Genomic DNA, 12,403 nt, shown 5'->3' with positions numbered 1-12,403 from the left:
CGGATGTGCAGAATGGCCCGCCCAGTACATCCCACCAGTGGCAGCGCCAGGGTATGGCTGGGGTAGGCTACACCCATACCCTGAAATGGCTTAGCCCCACCATGAAAAATGATGTTAAAGTAAGCAAAATAAAATCCGCCAACTCGTGGAGTAAATTGCACAGACAGCAGTTAGTAAGATTGATTTCAGGAGCCACTTGTCTGGAAATACCGAAGACCAGAAACGGTTTTGAAAACTTTTGTCACGTGGTGATCGTCTTCTCAATAGAACATCTTTGATAATGTCTTCTGGCCAATCAGAATCACGATAACGGCGTGGTGTTGTTGCAGGAAGTCCCGACGGAGAGTACTTTTGCTGTAGTACATCTCTATATACATCGATACAACATTACGTGTTGATACAAATCAACACGTAATGAATTAAGACTCCACGGTTTGATGATTGATAGGTGTGTGGGCTGTCTTTCATTTTGACACACAGAACAATGTTATAATAAACATACATACTGTATGTTAAATGGATATATCCGCCTTCTTTCATTTATCTTTCCATTCCCACAACAATATACATAAAGAAATGGCATATTTTGGACATAGTTCGAATGGTGATTAATCATGATTAATTAATTTTTAAGCTGTGATTAATCTGATTAAAAATGTTAATCGTTTGAGAGCCCTAGTTTTATATAGATTAATACAATTGTTATGTTATTTATCCTTAGCACCATGCAGGTTGGCTTAGCAGATTCCTTAAATAATCAAACGGCTGCATTCACACTGTAAACCTGCGCAGACATCAGGGATCCATAAAATAAGAATCTGACCTAAGCAGACCAAATAATTGCATTGACATTAACATGCTAACATGCTTTCAATGACCGTGTTAACATTCAGACATAATGTTATGTTAACATTAGCATGCTAACAGTTGCTAATTGTTGCCAAACACAAAGCATAAATGTCATCAGTGTCATTATTACACAAGCCACACTAATGGCATGACAAACACATAATGAAGTCCACTCACTTATTTATTTTCGTCATGCACTGGCTACTCTCGCTAATCTCTACTACACAGTGTGTGTATTCATTACTCTAAAACATACAGAGCCAGCCAGCTAACCAATCAGAGCAGACTGGGCTCTGGTTTCAGACAGAGGGTGAAAAGAGGTGCTGCAGCACAGGCAGTATGAGAAAAATAAAGAGCTTTTTGAACATTAAAGCATGGAGACATGTCCCAGGCACAATATACAAATATGATAATGAGAATGATAGGACCCCTCTAAGAGGACACATTTGATTTCTTCTTTTCCAAGGTAACATTGATTTGAGTAAAACCCATCTTATTGATATTTCTATTCTCTTGTATTTATCTGCATTGCATCCAAAAATAAGGGAAAGTAATCAGGTTACATTACTTTTATATCGTGATACTCAGGTTAGGTTACAGATTACATTTGCTTACACGTACCTAGTAACTGTAACAGGATACATTCTTAAAGTCACCCTCCCCACTCTGACACAAATCATATTGTGAAGTTTGTTTACACAGATCTGCCAGCAGTGATTCTGTGTTTCAGCACGAAGGCCGTCTCCAGTGATCCGTGTCCGTTTGAAGGAGAGTCCTGCAGCCGGACACGGTGAGAACACCGCCCTGAGCCTCCAGCACTAAATCACATCTCAGCTCCTCCTTTTCATTTCTCTCCCTCTTTCTCTCCCTTTTCAATTTTTTTTTTACTGTGCAGTAAGGAATGCTCTCTACAGGGTGGCTGGTGTTCGCTGGAGCGCCTCAACTCCCATGTCTCACACTCATCCCATGTGTCTCCTATTAGCTACACACAACCAAGAGAGGGAGGGACGCAGAGAAAGAGGGGGGAGTCAGAAAGAGAGAGAGAGGAGGGAGAGTAAGGGGGGAGGGGGAGACGAGAGGAATTTGATATGCTTTGTGCATGAGTGACTTGTATAAAACAAAGACGGGGCAAATTGTCTGAATGTATGTGAGAGAAAAAAGGGGGGAGAAAACAGTGCACGCATGAATACGCAAGAGACTAGCAAAAAAAGATTATAATTTATTTCCAGATTTGTTTGCCTTCATTTGCATCTTGTTTCACAAGGTAAATCGAAAATAAAAAATAAAAATAAAAACCGACTGCCGTACCATGAAAATGTAAAAAAATAATACAAATAATATGTACTGTATATATAATTATATCATTATCAACAAACAGACGACATTAATCATAATAACAATACTATTGATCATTAACGTAACACTAAATTGCTGGTCTCATGCATATAGGACGCCCCTCAGGTACAAAGGAGGGGGTAATTACTAAAAATAGAAACAGAAGTCCCACCAGTTCAGAATAAAGCGCCTAGCTACATGCAATGACATAAAAGAGACTCATGTACACATTCCTTCTGGCATCAAGTATTTTACACATACTGTACTGCACTATTGCCGCCCCCATCTAATATACTGTACAGAGCACGATACAAAACAGGACGGGAGTTGGAGGAACGTTTGCAGGGGAGCGCTGGAGTCGTCGTGGTGCAGCAGGGACGTGTGCCACGCTTTAGTGAAACCCTTTAAATTCCTCCTCAGTCCATTAGTCCAGCTTTTTCTTTGTTCCTTCATTGTTTTCAGTGCACACATTCTCCCTCGTGTTTCTCCATGCTGCTCTCCGTCGTGCCCCTCCCTCACAGGGTCTTGTCACTCTCTTTCTTCAGGTGACTGAAAGGTCAAAGGGGAAACCGTGTTAAGAGTGTAGGGTAACGTTAAAGGTCACAGCTGAGGTTCGGTTTCATCTCGTTTGGGGAGCTTTAACTGCTAAAGTAACAGCTGTTTTAAGATATATTGTTAAAGATTTATTAGACTGGATTCAAATATGTACAGAGGGCGCATAGATTTTTCCTCTTAAGTGTAGGGAACCCCCCCCCCTCTGTGCCACAGAGCCAAGCCGACTTTTACAGCTGAGATGCATCAACATTTTGTCAGCTTTCCAACTACTTTTTTCTTTGGTAGGCCGGCCAATTGAAACAAACTCAACGCCAGTTTGTGCTCAGGCCCAAAGCTGCCAAATGTCAGGATGACTAACCTTGGGCTTACATCTAAAAAACAACAATAGGAGTGTTTTTATTTGTGTTGTTTGTAGGCTCTGCCACCTATTAAGGCTTGTTTAAAAATGATCAAAAAGTATAAACAAGAAATGTAGATTTCTGCTACCTTAAGAATTTGATCTTGTGTCACATTCAGGCCATTTTGATGATTTTCAGGGTCTTGTAGTTTGAGGACATTTCTCTTCTATCAATACAAGTCATTTGCTTTAAGTACATTCATATTGCCCAATGGGTGGAGGGGATTGTTGAAGCCAATGTATTGCATGAACCTGGTGAGCTAACGGGAAGGAAGTGGTGAAAACTAGATCTTTGTGTCTCGGGTCAGGGTTTGGGTAATTGGGCTAGGCCTTAAAATCGTATTCTAAAGACAGTGAATAACTCACGGCAGTTGTACGCAAATATCATATAAGTAGGTTTTGTTAAGTGTCTGAAATTGAATCTGAAAATGGATGATTAGTCCAAGAAAATAATCTGCAGCTATCTTGATGATTGATTAATTGTTCAAGATTTTTGTAGCAAACAATAAAATCATGGTCTGATTCTCAAATATTCTCAGCATGATGTTCTGCTGTTCCTGCTCTTACAGTTTAAGATTATTATCAGCCTTCTGGTTAAACTAGAAAAGCCATTTTGGAAACAACAGTGTGGGTCTTAGGAAGTTACTGACACGCAAGAAATCAAATATCAAAGGAGGAAACACACATTTAATCTCTGCTGCATTTACCAAGGCCATTATGGACTCACACTACATTACATGAGTTAGATAGATAGATAGATAGATAGATAGATAGATAGATAGATAGATAGATAGATAGATAGGTAGGTAGGTAGGTAGGTAGGGTAGGTAGGTAGGTAGGTAGGTAGGTAGGTAGGTAGGTAGGTAGGTAGGTAGGTAGGTAGGTGGGTAGCATTAACAATAAAACCACAATACAAAAACACAAAATATAAAAGGCCTTACCTGTAATACTCGTCCTGGGTGAGGGAGTGGTGGTGATGGTGGTGGATCCACTGCTGTTCGAGGGCCAGTCTCTGGATCTGCAGCTCCGCGCTCTGGGCCTGCTGCATGGCCTGGAGCTGATGGGCTGCCGACATGGGACCAGTGAGGGAGGACGGCTGGGGCAGGTCACGGAAAGGAGCACCTGTGGGGGGGGGGTAAAGGGGAAATAAAGGAAGCAAAAAGGTCACCAAGGTCAATCATCGTCATCAGATTCACAAAATCTCTTTTTTTACAGTTTTAGCACTGTGGAGTTTTTTAGAGAGAAAAACTGAACAAGTACATGGACGAGGAGCCTTCTCCTCACCGAACAGCTGTTGGCGGAGCACCTCGCTGTCAGTGAGGGGGTGAGCCAGGATGGGGGTGCCTAGTGTGGCTCCTGGGTAAGGGAGGCGTGTCAAAGGAGACCCCGACGCCAGCGGGTCCATCAGGGGGTGTACCCCGCCCGTCGCTGGATGCCAGTGATGTAATAGGAAATACAGGAGATATTTAATGAAAGTCAAATTATGAATATCAAAACACACAGCATGGAAATACATTATTGCTGCTTTTGAGATATTTCTTGGTAAAACATGAGCAGAGAAATCTAGATGCAACTGTAAGGCAGTTAACATGATGGCTTCTGCTATTGCAAATATTAATATCCATCCATTAACTGTAAGTGCTAATCTTTAAGAGGTTTCTCGGGGGCTGGACATTGGGCGAGAGGCGGGGTACACCCTGGACAGATTGCAAGGGAAACACGCGGCAACACATGGGGTGCGTTCCATTTGTACGAGGAAGTCGGAAATTGAAATGACGTCAAAACCGGTTATAGCCAGGTTAGCTTTGTTAGCCTTTGTTAGCTATAACAGGTGATATTGTTCAGGCTGTAATTTACGCACACAAACAACATAGCAACATGTCCTCAGAGAGAAGATAGATAGTACTGTGTGCACTGCAGGCCTTGATTTACTGCTAATAAGCAGTTTATTACTACAGCTTTCACGCTGTTGAGGCGAGGAGAAGCCATGTTGGATTTTGAGATTGGAGTTGGTAAGGTTTTCCCAACTTCAGGGGGCTTGCCAGTTGAAATCTCCGACAACAAATGGAATGAACCAACCATTCAAGCTTTCATTCACACTAACAGGCAATTAAGAATCACTAATTCACCCAATTAACCTCACAATTAACCAGAGAAAACTCATGCTGAAATGGGGAGAACATGCACAATTCACACAGAAGGCCCCCCCGCTGTGAGAAACCATGCAAACCCCTGAATGACAGTGACATCCCAAACTGTAATATGCACATTTTGACTTTCAACATGAATTGTTCCAAAAGACAAAAGGCTTCTCTTGCTTGTCTTACATTGTCTGCTGATTGGTGTTACTGTGAGTGAACTACTTTGAACGTTGAACAAATGAGTCAGATGTCTCAGGGAAAGCTATGACCCCGATATCACTCAAAATCAAACACAACCTGAGTTCAATGGTGAACTCCACTAATTCGACAGGTCTTTTTATAAACGCTTAAAGGATAATGCTGGCTTATATATCAAAACAGTCAGTGTGTTAATCCGTCTCTTAAAACCTACCGCCTTCTCTTTGGAAAACACACTTAGGGCTATTTGTTCCTATCGTAGATGAATACTGAAGTTTAAAATCTTTAAAACTGGCTCACAAATAAAGACACATTTTTTTAAGGCTCAGTAATCTCCTAAAACAGCTTTGAAGTTTTGAGCAAAAACAAAGAGTAAATCATCTGTTGGGATTATTTTGAAGCCTATAAATTAAGTCACATTTGCACATTGCAGCCTGGTGTTCTAAGAAACTACGGTTCCCAAAACTAGTCTTGGATTTGTTTGTTTTTTCGGACAATCTTTTGTGTTAAATGATCACAAGTCTTACCCTCGACTTTTGAAGTACGCAAATCTTGCACATGCAACCTTTAGAAACACATTTGTTTCTAAATGTTTTTTTCTAGTAACACGTCTGTGCAATTTCAAGGCAGTAACACGGATAATTAGAGCATCAGTAGCAGAAGGGTTAGTACCTGTGTCTTGCTGGTGCAGGTGCAGATGTGAGTGGATGTGTGAATGCTGGTGATGATGAGGCGTCACGTTTAACATCTGAAGACGCCCCAGATTCTCTCCGTTCCCATTTCCGTTTCCACCTGTCCCTCCTCCATTCCCCCCTGTTCCTCCTCCTCCTCCGTTTCCTCCGTTTCCACCACTTCCTCCCCTTTCTCTCTCCCTTTCTCTCTCTCGCTCTCTGTCCCCAAAGGCCGGCAAAGCTGCTCTGTCTCTCTCCCTCTCTCTCTCTCTCTCCCTCTCCCTTTCTCCACTCCTGTCTCGCTCAAAGGAGGCGGGAGAGCGAGTGGGAGTCGGGTAGTTTTCGGGGGGAGCGGCCGGAGCAGTGGCTGGTGGCAGGTGAGAGGACAGGGAGCTGGGAAAAGACGAATGGGGGAGTGGGTGATGAAGTGAGGAGGCGTTGGTGGTCGGTGGAGCAGGTGCGGGAGGAGCTGTTGGGGGAGCAGGAGGTGCTGCTGGGGCCGGGGGGGCAGCCGGGGGGGCAGATGATGGGTGAGAGGGTAGGGAAGGTGTGAGGATCGATGACGGGGGTGGATTGGGGAGGGACTGAGGGGCAGGAGGGTTGGGAGGTCGAGTTAATGGCGGCATGGACGGGTTCTGGAGGTGCTGGGGAGGAGGCTGAGGCTGAGGAGAGGGAGTGCCGTAAAGCGACACCTCATTGGCTGCACCTCCCCCGAGTAGCAGGGAGTGTGCATGAGCATGTGCGTGGGCATTGGCGTGTGCGTGTGCGTGAGCGTGAGCGTGAGAGTGAGAGTGAGCGTGAGCGTGAGCGAGGGCCAGGTGATCGTGAATGGATCCTGGAGGGTAACCCCGCTCGTCGCTCTTGAATTCAAACCCTTGCTTCATTCGCTCTCGATGTGCGGCGATTGCGTGAGGAAAGCCGACTCCTCCGAACCCGGCGCCCCCCATCCCTCCGTGTATCGGCCCACCTGCCATCCCTACGTGGCCCCCGACGCCCGGACCCCCTTCGAGGCTGCCGCCGTACAGGAAGCCCAGGATGGCTGCAGCAGTGGCGGCGTCGGTAGGCATGTGATGCGGGTGTCCTAGAGCGTGATTCTGGAACTGGGGGAGGAAGAACGAGGGGTGGACGTGGGGATGGCTGTGGCCGTGCATCTGTGCGTGGTGCGCCTGGGCCCGATTCGCTGCGCTGAGGGGCGACATAGCGTGAGGGCGGGCGTACTCGCTCAGGGTCCTCAGCGCCGGGGTGTCCGGGCCCAGATAAGGACCTCCCATACCTATTCCCAGGGATCCCTGAGGGCCGACCACCGTCTGCGCCCCGCCCATGGACGGCATGAGGAGGGAGTGGGGGATCGAGTGGGCGAGGCTGTGGTGGTGTGCTTGAGCCAGGTGAGCCAGGTGAGCATGGGGGTGTGAGGGATGATGCTGCTGGTGAGGGGGAGGGTGGGAGACGGAGTTGCCGGAGGAAGAGGACGAAGGGTCGAGGTTGATGGAAGAAGAGGAGGGGAAGAAGAGGGAGGAGCCTTGGCGACTTCCTGCAGCGGCGTTCACGTCTTTCTGCTGCTGCAGAGACAAACAGGAACACACAGTAAATCACTTCTGCTTTACTCGCCTTCCTGTTAAAAGGACCAATATAACCTACATCAGGGGCGTCAAACATACGGTCAAAACCAGAGTCAGAGGGTATAACTTTTGTTCCCACTTTTGTTTGTATGGTGGTGAGTGTCAGTTCAAGCGGTCAGGATTACTACCCAGATACGAAGATTAATGTAAATTACATCGTACATAAAGTTCAATACTATATTGTTCAGTTCCAGATAACTGTGACTAAATGTTTTGCCCCTTTGTAAACACAGTGGCCCCCGAACTAAACTGAGTTTGACACCCCTTATCTACATCAAGACCATTAAATCTGACACGCAACATAATTATCACGCCCAAATGTGCTCACCTGTAGTTGTCGGTCCAGTTCCCTTTCACGCTCTCGCTCCCTCTCTCGTTCCCTCTCTTTCTCTCGGATGTCTCTCGCCCGCTGCTCCACCTCCCTACGAGCTCTTTCTATCACCTCGTTCCTCTTCTTCCACAGTTTGGAGCCGTCCAACGGGACGAAGAGGACATCACTGCGAGCGCAGGAGTTCCCACTGCCACGATCAAGGACTTTGTGAAACCTGGAACACAGAGTCATAAATCATTTCAACAATCACCAAAAATCTGTTCAGAGGTGGGAGAAGTACTCAGATCTTGTACTTGAGTAAAAGTAGAAGTGCTAAAGTGTAGGAACACTCTGTTACAAATACAAGTCTGGCATTCAAAATGTAACTCAAGTAAAAGTATGAGCATCGAAATATACTTAAAGCACCAAAAGTAAAAGTAGTCATTGTGCAGATTGGTCCATTTCAGAATAATATATATGATATGTTTTATAATTATTGATGCATCAAAGCTGGTAAAGGTGAAGCTATTTTAAATTCACATTATTATTCCAAATCTGGAAAGTAACTAAAGGTATCAAATAAATGTAGTGGAGTCAAAGTACACGATTTACCTCTGAATTTTAGTGGAGTAGAAGTACAAAGTAGCAACACATTGAAATACTCAAGACAAGTCCCTCAAAATTGTACTTAAGTACAGCACTTGAGTAAACTGACTTAGTTACTTTACACCAGGGGTGTCAAACTCAATTTCATCGCGGGCCAGTTTTAACTATTTACAATATATATATAAAATAATGTATTATATTACATTATTGCCTCTGAATTGGATTATTATCGGATAGGATAATAACTTAGTAATTAACTATGTCTGAAAGCAGAAGTCCAGGGCAAATAATTGCAAGTCTCTTCAGTGCGCATGTCACAAAACAAGATGCATTGTGGGACATGTAGTTTATGGGCAACCTGCTTCTGTAAAGTGGCATGTAACCGTATAATAAACGTATTATATTCTTTGCAAGCTCTTGCGGGGCCACATAACATGAAGTCGCGGGCCGGATTTGGCCCCCGGGCCTTGAGTTTGACACTCCTGCTTTACACCAATGCATCTGATCACATTAAGAGGGACTGATACATTGGGCGATCTCTAATAGGATAATAATGTGATTGACTTACCGTGCTGATTGGCTGGCGTGGATGGGAATGTCCACTGGTTTGGGTTCAGGGGAGGGGCTTCTCAACACAGGTGGTGGGCTTTCACTCTCCTCCCTTTCTTCTATTGGTTCCTCTTTGATAACAGGTATAGGGGGAGGGCCTGGATCCAAATGTCCGTCTCCCCCGGGGGCTGAAGAGCTGGAGGCCGGTGCGGAGATGCTGTTGTTGGCTGCTTGGTTACTGAGAGGCGGAGGTCCCTTTGAGACATTTGAAGGCGAGAGTGATTGCGAGTTGGTATTGCTGCTATTGGACGCGCTACTATTGCTGTTGGCCATGTTTCCACTACCACTGTTCCCATTGGAGTGGTACGTTCCAGTGAAGGGAGGGTGGCTGTTCAAAGTGCCATGGAAGGGGGAGGGGCGGCATCCGGGGGAACAGCTGGACGACACACCTGGACCAGGAAGTGGCATGTTGGGTCCAGATGAGGAGCCAGGGGGAAACGAAGAGAAGCCACCCATTGGATTAGTGGACGGGCTTGGTAACGGAGATAAGGGTGTTGGAGGAGTCTGAGCGGTGGACTGGTAGTGTGGGGGACGTACATTGGGTGCAGAGGGTGGCTGGGTGTGGGTGGTTTGAGGTGGGGGTATAGGAGGCTGAGTTGGGGGAGGGGGGTAAGGAGCATTGGGAGGGTGTCCATGATGACTGGAGGAGGAGGACGGAGAAAGGGCCGGAGGCTGATTCGGACCTCCTCCTCGGTTTTGGTACAAAGCAGACTCTCGCAGGTTTGAGTCTCTTTCTCTGGACTGGTAGTGGGGGTGAGGTGGGTGAGGGTGATGAGTTCCACCTGAATACTCTCGTCCCAGGTTTGGAGTCACCCTGGGGGGGCTGAGGTACTCTCGAGTTGTGCCGGTGGAAGGAGGCGCCCCAGCAGGAAAGTCTTTTCCTCCAGTGGGTGGATAATCTCTGAGAAAGTGGTCCGATCCAGAGGAAGGGGTTTGTGCCTGGTCCATGGGAGGGGGGAAGTCTCGGCTGGATGAGTTTGGGGGATGAGGGTGGGGGTGTGGGGGCAGGGAGGAGTGTGGAGGGTGAGTCGGGGTGTTTTGGGGTGATGCAGGTGGGTCTCGGTTCAGCATTGGCGCGGCAGGGAGTCCGCTGGTTGAACTCGGCAGGTTTCCGGACGGGATGGAGTTGTTGTTTGGGTTACTGTTGCCTACAGCCTCTCTTGTCGGACCCCCAAACTCCCCCCATCTGCCTCCATCTTTGTCTCTCGGATGCCCCCCACCAGTCCCGTTGGGGCCGAAGTCTCTACTCTGGTTTTGGTTTGGCGGAGGAAACTCCCTCCCTCCGTCCCTTTCCCTCTCTCGATCCCGGTCTCTGAAAGCTGGACCAAAGTCTCTCCTTTCAGAACCCAAGTTAGGTCCATCTCTCCCAGGACCAGTAAACTCCCGGTTCTGGACAGTAAACTCTCTACTTTGGACGCTGTTGGACCCACTATTACTCCCACTATTACTCCCAGTGCTATTGCTGCTGCTGTTACCAATGGGCGCGGAGAACTCTCTGCCGATCTCCCTCCCCCCGCACTCCCCCCTCCCTCCCCTCTCCCTCTCTCCTGCAGCCGCCCCCCTCTCTCTGTCCCCTCCCCCTCCGGCGTACCTGGGAAGGTACTCCCTGTGGGGGTGGGCTTGAGGATGGGGGAGGAAAGAGGAGTGGCGGGTGGACGGCGGGTTGTAGACGGAGGGAAGCTGCTGCTGCTGCACCGGCGGCTGGTGCTGTGGGTGGTGGTTTCCCGGGTAACGGGTGTAGCCCCAGCTCCCTTGGCAACCGGTCGCGGTGCCACCCTGCCAGCCGGTGGGGGTGTAGGGGTGAGGATGGGAGGAGGGCTGGGTCTGAGGCAACAGAGAGGGAGGAGTGGACTGAGTCTTGTCCAGGAGTTTGTCCGGCTTTTCTATTTTGTCTCTTTCTATCTTTACGTCGGTGGGAAGGTTTTGTCCCCCGAGCTCCAGGGGCTTCAGGGCAGGTGGAGGAGGGAGAGGAGGGGGAGGCAAAGAGTGGGGAATGTTGGGGCTGTTGTGGGAGAAATCTCCTCCCGGTATGGCCGTCTTGGTCCCACACTGCGAGCCGGCTTTGGAGTTCATTCTGCCGCCTTCAACGCCCGTCGGACCACCGTGCTCCACTTTACACATTAGTTTGGAGTCCATGGAGAAATAAGACTTCCTCCCACTATTGCTGTCATTTGAAGAATCTCCCACTCCACGGTGGGAGGGAGTCACAGGAGTGGAGGGAGGCTTAAGAGATGGACAGTCTTCGATTCGTGTATCCATGTCCCGCTTTTCTCCATCTCCGCAGGACTCCTCCCCTCTCGCCTCTCGGAGCGCCCTCCTATCCTCTCCCGACACCTTCCCTCCCTCCTTGCCTTTCTCCCGTTCCCTCTCTCCTTGCTTCGGTGAGTCTGGGCCATCGGAGTCAGAGTCCAGGCTGCCCAGAGGGGAAGCTGAGAGGCTTGGGGACGAGGAACGATTGTCCTGGTCTATATCCCGCCCACTGCTCAGGCTACTGCTGCTATTGGCCAGGCTCCCCACCACTGAACTCCTACTGCCCTGGGATTGGCCGTCTTCATTGTCACTCTCGCGGGATTGGCTAGCCACCGAGGTTGGAGGCGGGACAGTGGAAGGAGCCGAGCTGTCAATCGTGTGTGTTGATGTTGGAGGGTTCGGGGCAGAGACCGAATCCTGACGAGAAAAAGATCATTTGTGAATGAGGTAAAGAAAAAAGACTCTTAACAGCTTAGACGGTGCCTTTTTTATATATATTAACTGAATCAAAGCTTTAGAAATTGTTCTTTATAGAACAGGTTGTTAAAATGTAAGACAAACCTGAACTTTCTGCCTCTTTGGAGGAGACACAAGTTCCTCCCCCTCACTCTCTGATGAATCATGCCCTTGTGATCTGCGACTGAAGCGATTTCCAGCCAATTCCTCACCAGCACCTCTTTGCTAAAACAACACAGGACTTTTAATTCAGTAGTGATGTTTTTGAATCCCCAATAAGCCTATGACTGTTTTTAGAACAAAGCCACACGTGCACACACACACACACACGTGCACACACACACACACACACACACACACACACACACACACACACACACACACACACACACACACACATGTGTGTG

At 47.7% G+C, this 12,403-nt stretch overlaps 1 protein-coding gene across 1 annotated transcript in view; it reads right to left on the bottom strand.

Moving 5' to 3' along the window:
* Positions 1-1,338: 1,338 nt before the first annotated feature.
* Positions 1,339-12,403, bottom strand: part of atn1 (atrophin 1) — a 14,701-nt gene continuing 3,636 nt past the window's right edge. Inside the window, exons 4-11 of the mRNA XM_010781133.1 lie at positions 12,102-12,221; positions 10,842-11,957; positions 9,250-10,793; positions 8,094-8,310; positions 6,148-7,705; positions 4,421-4,564; positions 4,078-4,258; positions 1,339-2,733 (exon numbers count right to left, since the gene is read on the bottom strand). Of these exons, the coding sequence (XP_010779435.1) occupies positions 2,700-2,733; positions 4,078-4,258; positions 4,421-4,564; positions 6,148-7,705; positions 8,094-8,310; positions 9,250-10,793; positions 10,842-11,957; positions 12,102-12,221 (4,914 nt within the window). The 3' untranslated portion in view covers positions 1,339-2,699. The remainder of the gene's footprint in view (positions 2,734-4,077; positions 4,259-4,420; positions 4,565-6,147; positions 7,706-8,093; positions 8,311-9,249; positions 10,794-10,841; positions 11,958-12,101; positions 12,222-12,403) is intronic.

Source organism: Notothenia coriiceps, unplaced genomic scaffold (assembly GCF_000735185.1).
Source record: "Notothenia coriiceps isolate Sejong01 unplaced genomic scaffold, NC01 NC01_scaffold00022785, whole genome shotgun sequence".
NCBI lineage: Eukaryota > Metazoa > Chordata > Actinopteri > Perciformes > Nototheniidae > Notothenia > Notothenia coriiceps.
The sequence above is the reverse complement of the archived record's forward strand: the minus strand, read 5'-3'. Positions and strand labels throughout refer to the sequence as shown.